Below are 13,774 nucleotides of genomic sequence, written 5' to 3'. Positions count from 1 at the left end.
TATTATGAATCCTCATTAGTTCCTGCCAAGGCAGCAGCTACTCTTCCTGGGGTTTAATCTGAATCCCCATTAGTTCATGTCAAGGCAACAGCTACTCTTCCTGGGGTTTATTAAGGATCCCCATTAGTTCCTGCCAAGGCAGCAGCTACTCTTCCTGGGGTCCAGCAAAATGAAGGCAGTTCTATCATTTTTAAAACATTACAAAACATTCACAACAGATTTCACAACACATTGAATGTGTGCCCTCAGGCCCCTACTCTACTACCATATATCTACAACCCAAAATCCATGTGTATGTGTGTGTATAGTGCATATGTTATTGTGTGTTTGTATGCATGTGTCTGTGCCTGTGTGTCTCTTCACAGTACCCCCTCTTCCATAAGGTGTATTCTTTATTAGTTAAAAAAAAATCTAATTTTACTGATTGCATCAGTTACTAGACATGGAATAGAGTTCCATGTAGTCTGGGCTCTGTGTAGTACTGTGGAATAGAGTTCCATGTAGTCTGGGCTCTGTGTAGTACTGTGGAATAGAGTTCCATGTAGTCATGGCTCTATGTAGTACTGTGGAATAGAGTTCCATGTAGTCATGGCTCTATGTAGTACTGTGGAATAGAGTTCCATGTAGTCATGGCTCTATGTAGTAATGTGGAATATAGTTCCATGTAGTCATGGCTCTATGTAGTACTCTGGAATAGAGTTCCATGTAGTCATGGCTCTATGTAGTACTGTGGAATAGAGTTCCATGTAGTCATGGCTCTATGTAGTAATGTGGAATATAGTTCCATGTAGTCATGGCTCTATGTAGTACTCTGGAATAGAGTTCCATGTAGTCATGGCTCTATGTAGTACTGTGGAATAGAGTTCCATGTAGTCATGGCTCTATGTAGTACTGTGGAATAGAGTTCCATGTAGTCATGGCTCTATGTAGTACTGTGCCTATGCCATAGTCTGTTCTGGACTTGGGGACTGTGAAGAGACCTCTGGTGGCATGTCTTGTGGGGTGTCTGAGCTGTGTGCCAGTAGATTAAACAGACAGCTAGGTGCATTCAACATGAAGTTAATCTCTCCTCCACTTTGAGCCAGGAGAGCTTTACATGCGTATTATTCATGTTAGCTCTCTGTATAGATCCAAGTGCCAGCCGTGCTGCCCTGTTCTGAGCCAATTGCAATTTTCCTAAATCCCTCTTTGTGGCACCTGACCACACGACTGAACAGTAGTCCAGGTGCGATAAAACCAGGGCCTGTTGGACCTGCCTTGTTGATAGTGTTGTTAAGAAGGTAGAAACCAGGGCCTGTTGGACCTGCCTTGTTGATAGTGTTGTTAAGAAGGTAGAAACCAGGGCCTGTTGGACCTGCCTTGTTGATAGTGTTGTTAAGAAGGCAGAGCGGCGCTTTATTATTGACAGACTTCTCCCCATCTTAGCAAAAATTAGATTTGTTGTGTCAATATGTTTTGACCATGACAGTTTTACAGTCCAGGGTTACTCCAAGCAGTTTAGTCTCCTCAACTTGCTCAATTTCCCCATGATTCATTACAATATTTAGTTGAGGTTTAGTGTTTAGTGAATGATTTGTCCCAAATACAATGCTTTTAGTTTTTTAAATATTTAGGACTGACTTATTCCTTGCCACCCATTCTGAAACTAACTGCATCTCTTTGTTAAGAGTTCCAGTCATTTCAGTCGCTGTAGTAGCTGAGGTGTATAGTGTTGAGTCATCCGCATACATTGACACACTGGCTTTACTCAATGTCATTAGTAAAGATTTAAAAAAAGTAAAGGGCCTAGACAGCTGCCCTGGGGAATTCCTGATTTTAAATGGATTTTATTGGAGAGGCTTCCATTAAAGAACACCCTCTGTGTTCTATTAGACTGGTAACTCTTTATCCACAATGTAGCATGGGAAATCCATAACACATACGTTTTTTCCATCAGCAGACTATGATCGATGACGTCAAAAGTTGCACTGAAGTCTAACAAAACAGCCTCCACAATCTTTTTTTTATCATCAATTTCTCAGTAATTTGTGTAAGTGCTGCGCTCGATAAAAGTCCTTCTCTATAAGTCTGCTGAAAGTCTGTTGTTAATTTGTTTACTGTAAAATAGCATTTGTATATAAATTATCCTAATTATTATTATTTACTTTATTATCAATTCAATCTATAATGTGTCAAACAATACCTGTTTATTTTGATGGACGTGTGCCATATTCATTTAGTGTGCGTGAATCGTTTAGTGTATGTGTACGATGCTGAAATTCATTCTGAATGTTGGAATTTTAGGGATCACATTTCCTCCATGACTCTGTGTCGTCCTCAAAAAGAAACACCACATTCATCCAGCTGAATGTGAAAGCTAATTGCTGTACATTTTTTTTTTTTTTTACGGGCCAAGGTTTTCTCAACATATATTGTGCCTAACAAGCCAAATGTCTGCTACAACTTTAGATGAACTTGTAAGTCATTCTAAAAACCAGAAGTGTCAGACAAGGTAACAACCCCACAGCATCTGAAGTGGTGTGTCTGCACTGTATGTCAATGACAATCTTTTCTTTCACAGCGCCGCTGTCATTATTACAATCTAAATGCAAATGACTGCAACGCCTTGGGGCTTTCCCCACTGAGCCAGTGGTTTATGTTAATGTGTCTCTGGTGATATTGTTTTTTCCATCAGGACTGTGACACAAAAAAAAGACTTGGTGTTGAGCAGAATCAACAACCTCTGCATCATTTAGATAGTTGCTTTGTGAGAAGGTGTTAAAGTCCACAGTCTTATCCCGAAGCCACTCCTGCGTTCTTTTGGGCTGTGTGCTTAGGGTCGTTGTCCTGTTGGAAAGTGAACCTTCGCCGCAGTCTGCCCTGAGCGTTCTGGAGCTGGTTTTCATCAAGGATCTCTCTGTACTTTGCTCCGTTCATCTTTCCCTCGATCCTGACTAGCCTCCCAGTCCCAGCCGCTGAAAAACATCCCTACAGCATGATGCCACCACCACCATGCTTCACCGTAGGGATAGTTCCAGGCATTCAGGCCAAAGTGTTCAATCTTGGTTTCATCAGCCTGAGAGTCTTGTTTCTCATGGTCTGAAAGTCTTTAGGTGCCTTTTGGCAAACTCCAAGCAGGCTGTCATGTGCCTTTTACTGATGAGTGGCTTCCGTCTGGCCACTCTACCCTAAAGGCCTGATCGGTGGAGAGCTGCAGAGATGGTTGTTCTTCTGAAAGTTTCACAGAGGAACTCTGGAGCTCTGTGAGAGTGACCTTCGGGTTCTTGGTCACCTCCACTTCCCAGACAATTTCTTCGGCCTCATGGCTTGGTTTTTGCTCTGACATGTTCAGTCAACTGTGGGACCTTATATAGACAGGTGTGTGCCTTTCCAAATCAAGTTGTAGAAACATCTCAAGGATGATCGATGGGAACAAGATGCACCTGATCTCAATTTCCAGTCTCAAAGAAAAAGGGTCTGAATACTTACAGAAATAAGGTATTTCAGATTTTAAAAAATATATAAATTTGCTAAAATTTTTGCAAACCTGTTTTTGCTTTGTCATTATGATGTATTGTGTGTAGATTGATGAGGATCATTTTTATTTAATCAATTTTAGAACGAGGCTGTAACGTAACAAAATGTGGAAAAAGGTCAAGGGGTCTGAATACTTTCCGAATGCGCTGTATGTACCAGATGAAAGGTACCAGCGGCCTGGCATTAGACCCAAGAGAGAACAGGAGCCATGTCCCAGTGAGACACGGTGCCGGGTCCTGCTGTAGATAGAAACAGAAAAGTCTCAGTCTTTTTGGCTAAAACACGGGAGTAAATCGTCAGTGGAAACTCGCCACTAGTCAGTTGGTTGTATTTGTTAATTTCTTATTGCAGAGATGATGTGTGGTAGCTCTTTGTTGGGCCTGAGACTGTTATTACAACTCTGATGTGAATATTCCCATACTGCACTGCAGAAGGGGCTCATTTTATCAATGTAATGTGTTGATGGATGTAAAGCAGTTTATGGTCTTTGAGGTGGGAGACAGTCTGGGGAAATCACTGCCTTAATGTCATTACATTCCCTGCTTGGTGATCTTTTTGTTTTGTCAACGATGTGAATGTCCAAGTGACTTTTCTCCCCATGGGATTTTATATGTGAATGACTGTGACTTTTACACAGCCTCTTGTCTGACCTCTGAGCTCACTTCTTATAATTTTTACTTCATTCATCTCGACAACCCAGAAGTAAAAACTCACGTCATTTGTTCAGATGCCATTTGTGTCACGTAGTCGACCCAGGAGAGATTAGAACGTCATTGGTCTGACAGACATTTGAGTGATTAAACATGATGAAGAACTTCTCTGATCAGATGAATGTTAGATGTCCAGGTGGATATCTACACGCCAGATGCACAACCCTGTTCAGAATCTCTGCCTTTCCTCTTGATAATACAACAGAGCATGAACTGACTCTATCACCCTGTTCTCTCTCTTCTCCCCCAAACCCCTGTTCTCTCGCTCCCCTAAACCCCTGTTCTCTCTCTCTCTCTCTCTCTCCCCCAAAACACTGTTCTCTCTCTCCCCTAAACCCCTGTTCTCTCTCTCTCTCCCCCAAAACACTGTTCTCTCTCTTCTCCCCAAACCCTGTTCTTTCTCTCTCCCCTAAACCCCTGTTCTCTCTCTCTCTCTCTCTCCCCCAAAACCCTGTTCTCTCTCTCCCCTAAACCCCTGTTCTCTCTCTTTCTCCCCCAAAACCCTGTTCTCTCTCTTCTCCCCCAAACCCCTGTTCTCTCTCTCTCTCCCCTAAACCCCTGTTCTCTCTCTCTCTCTCTCCCCCAAAACACTGTTCTCTCTCTTCTCCCCCAAAACCCTGTTCTATCTCTCTCCCCCAAACCCCTGTTCTCTCTCTTCCCCCCCAAACCCCTGTTCCCGCTCTTCTCTCCCAAACCACTGTTCTCTCTCTTCTCCCCATCCCCTTAACCATCCCCCCAAACCTCCATTCTTCCCCCCAGTCCCAGCCCCAGTGCGCTCTCTCCACGTCCAGGGTGGTAAGCGTACTGACCGTCTCTCCATCAGCTGGCTGCCTGGGGCAGGGGAGTGGAGTGGGTACCAAGTGGTCCTGTACGGTGGCCTGGAGGGCTCAACCACTACCCTGGCCGCCCAGGAGCTGGGCATGGAGCAGAGAGAACACCTGTTCCAGGGACTGGTACCTGGCCGTGTGTACCGGGCTGAGGTGGTCACACACAGTGGAGAGCTGACTAATTCTGTGTCTGCGAAGGGAAGGACGGGTCAGTACACAACCCTCTCTCTGTCTTTGTCTCTGTCTGAAACTCATATTCATTTATAATGACCCTCTCTCTCTCTCTGTCTCTGTCTGAAAGTCATATTCATTTACAATGATCCAATGATGCCAGGGATGATAGTTGTTATAAAATGCATCCATTCTACCTAACAACTATATTGACTAGTACTACCTTAGTTAGAGAATACTCTGCACTCTGGGTCCATGTATCCATTCTACTTAACAACTATATTGACTAGTACTTCCTTAGTTAGAGAATACTCTGCACTCTGGGTCCATGTATCCATTCTACTTAACAACTATATTGACTAGTACTTCCTTAGTTAGAGAATACTCTGCACTCTGGGTCCATGTATCCATTCTACTTAACAACTATATTGACTAGTACTTCCTTAGTTAGAGAATACTCTGCACTCTGGGTCCATGTATCCATTCTACTTAACAACTATATTGACTAGTACTACCTTAGTTAGAGAATACTCTGCACTCTGGGTCCATGTATTCATTCTACTTAACAACTATATTGACTAGTACTACCTTAGTTAGAGAATACTCTGCACTCTGGGTCCATGTATCCATTCTACTTAACAACTATATTGACTAGTACTACCTTAGTTAGAGAATACTCTGCACTCTGGGTCCATGTATCCATTCTACTTAACAACTATATTGACTAGTACTTCCTTAGTTAGAGAATACTCTGCACTCTGGGTCCATGTATCCATTCTACTTAACAACTATATTGACTAGTACTTCCTTAGTTAGAGAATACTCTGCACTCTGGGTCCATGTATCCATTCTACTTAACAACTATATTGACTAGTACTACCTTAGTTAGAGAATACTCTGCACTCTGGGTCCATGTATTCATTCTACTTAACAACTATATTGACTAGTACTACCTTAGTTAGAGAATACTCTGCACTCTGGGTCCATGTATCCATTCTACTTAACAACTATATTGACTAGTACTACCTTAGTTAGAGAATACTCTGCACTCTGGGTCCATGTATCCATTCTACTTAACAACTATATTGACTAGTACCACCTTAGTTAGAGAATACTCTGCACTCTGGGTCCATGTATCCAGAGTTCAAATGACAGAGAAAATTAACACACCGAATTAAACTAAATATTAAATATATACGTTAAACTTATTCAAAATATTGTTGCTTGCAGTAAAGCCTCTATCTGTCTGTGTTTTGTGCTACTTGCAGTAAAGCCTGTTTCTGTCTGTGTTTTGTGCTACTTGCAGTAAAGCCTGTTTCTGTCTGTGTTTTCCCCTCAGCCCCAGAGCCTCCCTCCATGGTATCCTTCAGGGACATCAGTGGTAACAGCTCTGTAGAACTGACCTGGGATGGTCCCGCCTCTGGTGACTACGACACCTTTGACCTCCAATGGGCTCCCAGAGATTCCCTGTCAATCACAGCGCCTCAGCCAACCAGCCGCATCCTGGATGGGATGTTCCCGGGACGACTGTACAACTTCACCATCCGCACTGTCAGTGGGGGAGGAGCCAAGGGCGGGCCTATCGCCAACAGCCAGCCAATCCAGAGGAGCCTCAGAACAAGTAGGTGGAGCCTATGAGAGAGGGATATTTGATTTACTGTTGGGGTTTAAACTGTGTTATTCATGGTTAGAGTTATAGTATTTATTGGACTGGTAGAATTCCATGAAAACAATTCAAACCTGATTGGTGGGAAGTACTTCCAACATCAGCCACTAGAGGGAAGCACACAACTGATCAAGGGAAAGAGACCTGTGCACTCAAGTGAAATTGACTGTGAGAAGGTAAATTAAAGTGTGTGTGTGTGGGCAGGGTAGTGGGGGGGGGGTGGGGGGGATTTCGGGCATCTGACTGAGTTGTTTGAAGTTCTTATTTAAATCCCACGTTGAGCTTGGCTCTCTGGGGAAGAGATGGTTTGGAGCAGGATGAGGCCAAACAGAATATAGAATCAAGGCCCGGAACTGAGAGAGATTCTAAAAGGGATTCTGGGTTCTGCATCCTGTCCTACTTTACACACACACACACACACACACACACACACACATACACACACACAAACACCGCCACACACACACACACACACACACCGCCACACACACACACACACACACACACACACACACACACACATCTAGATAATGAAAGGTATTGGTTGATGAAGAGGTTCAACAGGACATCTAGATAATGAAAGGTATTGGTTGATGAAGAGGTTCAACAGGACATCTAGATAATGAAAGGTATTGGTTGATGAAGAGGTTCAACAGGACATCTAGATAATGAATGGTATTGGTTGATGAAGAGGTTCAACAGGACATCTAGATAATGAAAGGTTTAATCTTCAACCGTCCTCTCAGTGACACTGCTGCTCTTAATAGCCTAAGCTTTGCTCAATAAATCATACATTCAAACACACACACATAGATGTACACACACACACACACATATATATAGATGAACACACACACACACACACACACACACACACACACACACACACACACACACACACACACACACACACACACACACACACATACATGGATGTACACACACACATTGATGGAGAACCTGCCTCTGCCTGGCTCGTAGTGTAACTTAAAGTTGCAAATGAGTTCTTCTCTATATTCTCATAAATTCTTATGTCCCAAATTGTACCCTACACATTATTTTGGTGCACTAGTTTTACCACTGCCCATAAGGGAGTCAGGTCAAAAGTAGTGCACTTCGTAGGGAATAGGGTCCCATTTGGGGAACACATCGTTTTTCCCCCTCTGGTCTGGGATATGAATCTTCCTTCAGCGTCTGGCTCATGACAACCCTCAGACTCTTATCACTTTCCATTTCAATATAAAGGGCCTAACTGCTTAATGGTATGGCAAATATTACCCTGCCCCAGGCTTTTCAAACATCGGACCATTTCTTTCCATTTTCACCTAAAATGACATACCCAAATCTAAGTTTAGATTTGTCATAATCATCTTTATGTGGGTATAAGTTAGTCTAGGACATCGCCATTTTTCTTTACACTGTACACACCTGGCTGAAGAGAAAAAGGAGGGTGGTGAGAATGTGTCATACTTCATGTGCAGGAGACGGTAGTAATGGCTGTGACAGTCATGGCATTTTGGGTGACAGGAACTGATCAGCCAAATGACTGCAGTCACAGTAAAACATGTTAGAATAGCAAAAATAAATATATATACAGTACCAGTCAGACGTTTGGACACACCTACTCATTCCAGGGTATTTCCTACATTGTAGAATAGCAGTGAAGACATCAAAACTATGATATAACACATATGGAATCATGTAGTAACCAAAATAGTGTTAAACAAATAGAAATATATTTGAGATTTTAGATTCTTCCAAGTACCCACCCTTTTCCTTGATGACAGCTTTTAGGAAAACATGTTCTCCTCTCCTCCTCTCCTGTCTGCATGTGCTGCCATGGAAATAGACTGGACAGGAGGTGCATCAAGTCAATTATGGCATAATGGCTGGATTGGCAGCTATTGCGAGTGTACCCACAGGAGCAAAGCAGGAAGTATAATATGTGATGTGATTTGTTGATTCAACTCAACTGACATTACAAAAATACCTTCTATTGCATGAAAACATTCTACAATGTATTGCATCACAATACCAGGCAGCCATTGTGAGTTTACCAGTCAAGTTGTCAGGGTGAGAGGTTCCAAGCCTGTTCTATTCATTCTATTGACCAGTCATATTACCAGGGTTACAGGTTCTATTCATTCTATTTACCAGGGTTACAGGTTCTATTCATTATATTTAACAGGGTTAGAGGTTCTATTCATTATATTTACCAGTCATATTACCAGGGTTAGAGGTTCTATTCATTCTATTTACCAGTCATATTACCAGGGTTAGAGGTTCTATTCATTCTATTTACCAGGGTTAGAGGTTCTATTCATTCAATTTACCAGGGTTAGAGGTTCTATTCATTCTATTTACCAGTCATATTACCAGGGTTAGAGGTTCTATTCATTCTATTTACCAGTCATATTACCAGGGTTACAGGTTCTATTCATTCTATTTACCAATCATATTACCAGGGTTAGAGGTTCTATTCATTCTATTTACCAGTCATATTACCAGGGTTAGAAGTTCTATTCATTCTATTTACCAGGGTTACAGGTTCTATTCATTCTATTTACCAGTCATATTACCAGGGTTAGAGGTTCTATTCATTCTATTTACCAGGGTTAGAGGTTCTATTCATTCAATTTACCAGGGTTAGAGGTTCTATTCATTCTATTTACCAGTCATATTACCAGGGTTAGAGGTTCTATTCATTCTATTTACCAGTCATATTACCAGGGTTACAGGTTCTATTCATTCTATTTACCAGTCATATTACCAGGGTTAGAGGTTCTATTCATTCTATTTACCAGGGTTAGAGGTTCTATTCATTCTATTTACCAGTCATATGACCAGGGTTCGAGGTTCTATTTATTCTATTTACCAGTCATATTACCAGGGTTAGAGGTCCTATTCATTCTATTTACCAGTCATATTACCAGGGTTAGAGGTTCTATTCATTCTATTTACCAGTCATATTACCAGGGTTAGAGGTTCTATTCATTCTATTTACCAGGGTTAGGGGTTCTATTCATTCTATTTACCAGTCATATTACCAGGGTTAGAGGTTCTATTCATTCTATTTACCAGTCATATTACCAGGGTTAGAGGTTCTATTCATTCTATTTACCAGTCATATTACCAGGGTTACAGGTTCTATTCATTCTATTTACCAGTCATATTACCAGGGTTAGAGGTCCTATTCATTCTATTTACCAGTCATATTACCAGGGTTACAGGTTCTATTCATTCTATTTACCAGTCATATTACCAGGGTTACAGGTTCTATTCATTCTATTTACCAGGGTTAGAGGTTCTATTCATTCTATTTACCAGTCATATTACCAGGGTTAGAGGTTCTATTCATTATATTTACCAGTCATATTACCAGGGTTAGAGGTTCTATTCATTCTATTTACCAGTCATATTACCAGGGTTAGAGGTTCTATTCATTCTATTTACCAGTCATATTACCAGGGTTAGAGGTTCTATTCGTTATATTTACCAGTCATATTACCAGGGTTCGAGGTTCTATTCATTCTATTTACCAGTCATATGACCAGGGTTCGAGGTTCTATTTATTCTATTTACCAGTCATATTACCAGGGTTAGAGGTCCTATTCATTCTATTTACCAGTCATATTACCAGGGTTACAGGTTCTATTCATTCTATTTACCAGTCATATGACCAGGGTTACAGGTTCTATTTATTCTATTTACCAGTCATATTACCAGGGTTAGAGGTCCTATTCATTCTATTTACCAGTCATATTACCAGGGTTACAGGTTCTATTCATTCTATTTACCAGTCATATTACCAGGGTTACAGGTTCTATTCATTCTATTTACCAGTCATATTACCAGGGTTAGAGGTTCTATTCATTCTATTTACCAGTCATATTACCAGGGTTAGAGGTTCTATTCATTCTATTTACCAGTCATATTACCAGGGTTAGAGGTTCTATTCATTCTATTTACCAGTCATATTACCAGGGTTACAGGTTCTATTCATTCTATTTACCAGGGTTAGAGGTTCTATTCATTCTATTTACCAGTCATATTACCAGGGTTAGAGGTTCTATTCATTCTATTTACCAGGGTTAGAGGTTCTATTCATTCTATTTACCAGTCATATGACCAGGGTTCGAGGTTCTATTTATTCTATTTACCAGTCATATTACCAGGGTTAGAGGTTCTATTCATTCTATTTACCAGTCATATTACCATGGTTAGAAGTTCTATTCATTCTATTTACCAGTCATATTACCAGGGTTAGAGGTTCTATTCATTATATTTACCAGGGTTACAGGTTCTATTCATTCTATTTACCAGTCATATTACCAGGGTTACAGGTTCTATTCATTCTATTTACCAGTCATATTACCAGGGTTAGAGGTTCTATTCATTCTATTTACCAATCATATTACCAGGGTTAGAGGTTCTATTCATTCTATTTACCAGTCATATTACCAGGGTTAGAGGTTCTATTCATTCAATTTACCAGGGTTAGAGGTTCTATTCATTCTATTTACCAGTCATATTACCAGGGTTACAGGTTCTAATCATTCTATTTACCAGTCATATTACCAGGGTTAGAGGTTCTGTTCATTCTATTTACCAATCATATTACCAGGGTTAGAGGTTCTATTCATTCTATTTACCAGTCATATTACCAGGGTTAGAGGTTCTATTCATTCTATTTACCAGTCATATTACCAGGGTTAGAGGTTCTATTCATTCTATTTACCAGTCATATTACCAGGGTTACAGGTTCTATTCATTCTATTTACCAGTCATATTACCAGGGTTAGAGGTTCTATTCATTCTATTTACCAGTCATATTACCAGTGTTACAGGTTCTATTCATTCTATTTACCAGTCATATTACCAGGGTTAGAGGTTCTATTCATTCTATTTACCAGTCATATTACCAGGGTTACAGGTTCTATTCATTCTATTTACCAGTCATATTACCAGGGTTACAGGTTCTATTCATTCTATTTACCAGTCATATTACCAGGGTTAGAGGTTCTATTCATTATATTTACCAGGGTTAGAGGTTCTATTCATTCTATTTACCAGTCATATTACCAGGGTTAGAGGTTCTATTCATTATATTTACCAGGGTTAGAGGTTCTATTCATTCTATTTACCAGTCATATTACCAGGGTTAGAGGTTCTATTCATTCTATTTACCAGTAATATTACCAGGGTTACAGGTTCTATTCATTCTATTTACCAGTCATATTACCAGGGTTAGAGGTTCTATTCATTCTATTTACCAGTCATATTACCAGGGTTAGAGGTTCGATTCATTCTATTTACCAGTCATATTACCAGGGTTACAGGTTCTATTCATTCTATTTATCAGGGTTAGAGGTTCTATTCATTCTATTTACCAGTCATATGACCAGGGTTACAGGTTCTATTCATTCTATTTACCAGTCATATTACCAGGGTTACAGGTTCTATTCATTCTATTTACCAGTCATATTACCAGGGTTACAGGTTCTATTCATTCTATTTACCAGTCATATTACCAGGGTTACAGGTTCTATTCATTCTATTTACCAGTCATTCTGGTAAACAACCAAGGCCCCTTGCCCACTACAGCCCAATCTACTAACTTCTACATCAGTTTGACCTGGTCCAAGATAACATGGCATGGTGCTGAGTCTTAAAACCAGGGAACTCAAAACGTGTTTCCATAAGAATGAGTCCACAGAGAGCAAGTGGATTTACAACAAATATTTTGAGTGAATATGTAAATGCCTTTATAGTGCTATCATCAATATGAAGCTTCAGACTAGTTGAGGTCCCTCTAAGGTAGATACAGAAGCTAGGGTCAGTGTGTATATCTCTTTGGAACCGTGTGTCACGCAGACCACACACTTACATTGAACCCTGTTATTGAGTCGTGTGTGTGTGTGTGTGTGTGTGTGTGTATAGTGTGGGCTAACGCAGACCGTTGTTTTCCTTTTGAAAAAGGCAGACAGTCCAAGGGCACGGGAACAAAACGTACCTCTCAAAATATTATTCTTGGCCTCTGTGCTCATTTGCTTTCACACTGTTATGTAGAGAGCCTTTCTATTCAACCGGTCCCTGACCACTTTGTCCTCAGTCTGATGTGACGTACTGTAGAGCCTCTTATGGTCGGTGGTGAGTCAGCAAAACTCATAATGCTCTGCCTGGCTCCTATTGTATCCTCACTCCTGGCCAATGATTGAAGTCTGATTGAAGCCTCCAGTAAAACAGTAAAAAGTGCTTTTTTTTCCATGTGTCCTCTGTCTCTCAATGCCAGCTAGGCTGAAGATGCCCTTATTAGGACAGATCATTATTCCATCAGGAAGAATTTAGATACATGGGCCCAGGGCCTTTGCTAACTAACATTGCTGGTCCCTTAGTTTAGAATTCTTTCTCATTTTATGCAAATAGTTATGGGATGTTAGAGTCCTTTTGTTTTAAATTTGTTATCTTCAACCCAGACTGCTAGTGCATAGTTAGGAAGGTAGAGTAGACAGGGGGCAGGAAGGTAGAGGAGACAGGGGAGAGGAAGGTAGAGGAGACAGGGAGCAGGAAGGTAGAGGAGACAGGGGGAAGGAAGGTAGAGGAGACAGGGCAGGAAGGTAGAGGAAACAGGAGATAGGTAGGTAGAAGAGACAGGGGGCAGGTAGGTAGAGGAGACAGGGGTCAGGAAGGTAGAGGAGACAGGAGATAGGTAGGTAGAAGAGACAGGGGGCAGGTAGGTAGAGGAGACAGGGGTCAGGAAGGTAGAGGAGACAGGTGGTAGGAAGGTAGAGGACACAGAGGTTGGTTGTCACAGTGCTCCTAACTAAAACTCCAGAAGGTATAGTTCTCGTCTCAGGGCTATGAGACCCTGAGCTCAATGGTTC

At 41.1% G+C, this 13,774-nt stretch overlaps 1 protein-coding gene across 2 annotated transcripts in view; it reads left to right on the top strand.

Annotated features, from left to right (window-relative positions):
- LOC118938831 (receptor-type tyrosine-protein phosphatase beta-like) overlaps nucleotides 1-13,774 on the top strand; it is a 96,071-nt gene that overhangs the window by 40,455 nt on the left and 41,842 nt on the right. For both annotated transcript variants that reach the window (XM_036945008.1, XM_036945007.1), the window contains 2 exons: nucleotides 4,986-5,261; nucleotides 6,564-6,845. In XM_036945008.1, coding sequence (XP_036800903.1) covers nucleotides 4,986-5,261; nucleotides 6,564-6,845 — 558 coding nt within the window. The remainder of the gene's footprint in view (nucleotides 1-4,985; nucleotides 5,262-6,563; nucleotides 6,846-13,774) is intronic.

Source organism: Oncorhynchus mykiss, chromosome 15 (assembly GCF_013265735.2).
Source record: "Oncorhynchus mykiss isolate Arlee chromosome 15, USDA_OmykA_1.1, whole genome shotgun sequence".
Taxonomy (NCBI): domain Eukaryota; kingdom Metazoa; phylum Chordata; class Actinopteri; order Salmoniformes; family Salmonidae; genus Oncorhynchus; species Oncorhynchus mykiss.
Note: the sequence above shows the minus strand (reverse complement) of the source record. Positions and strands in the feature narration are given on the sequence as shown.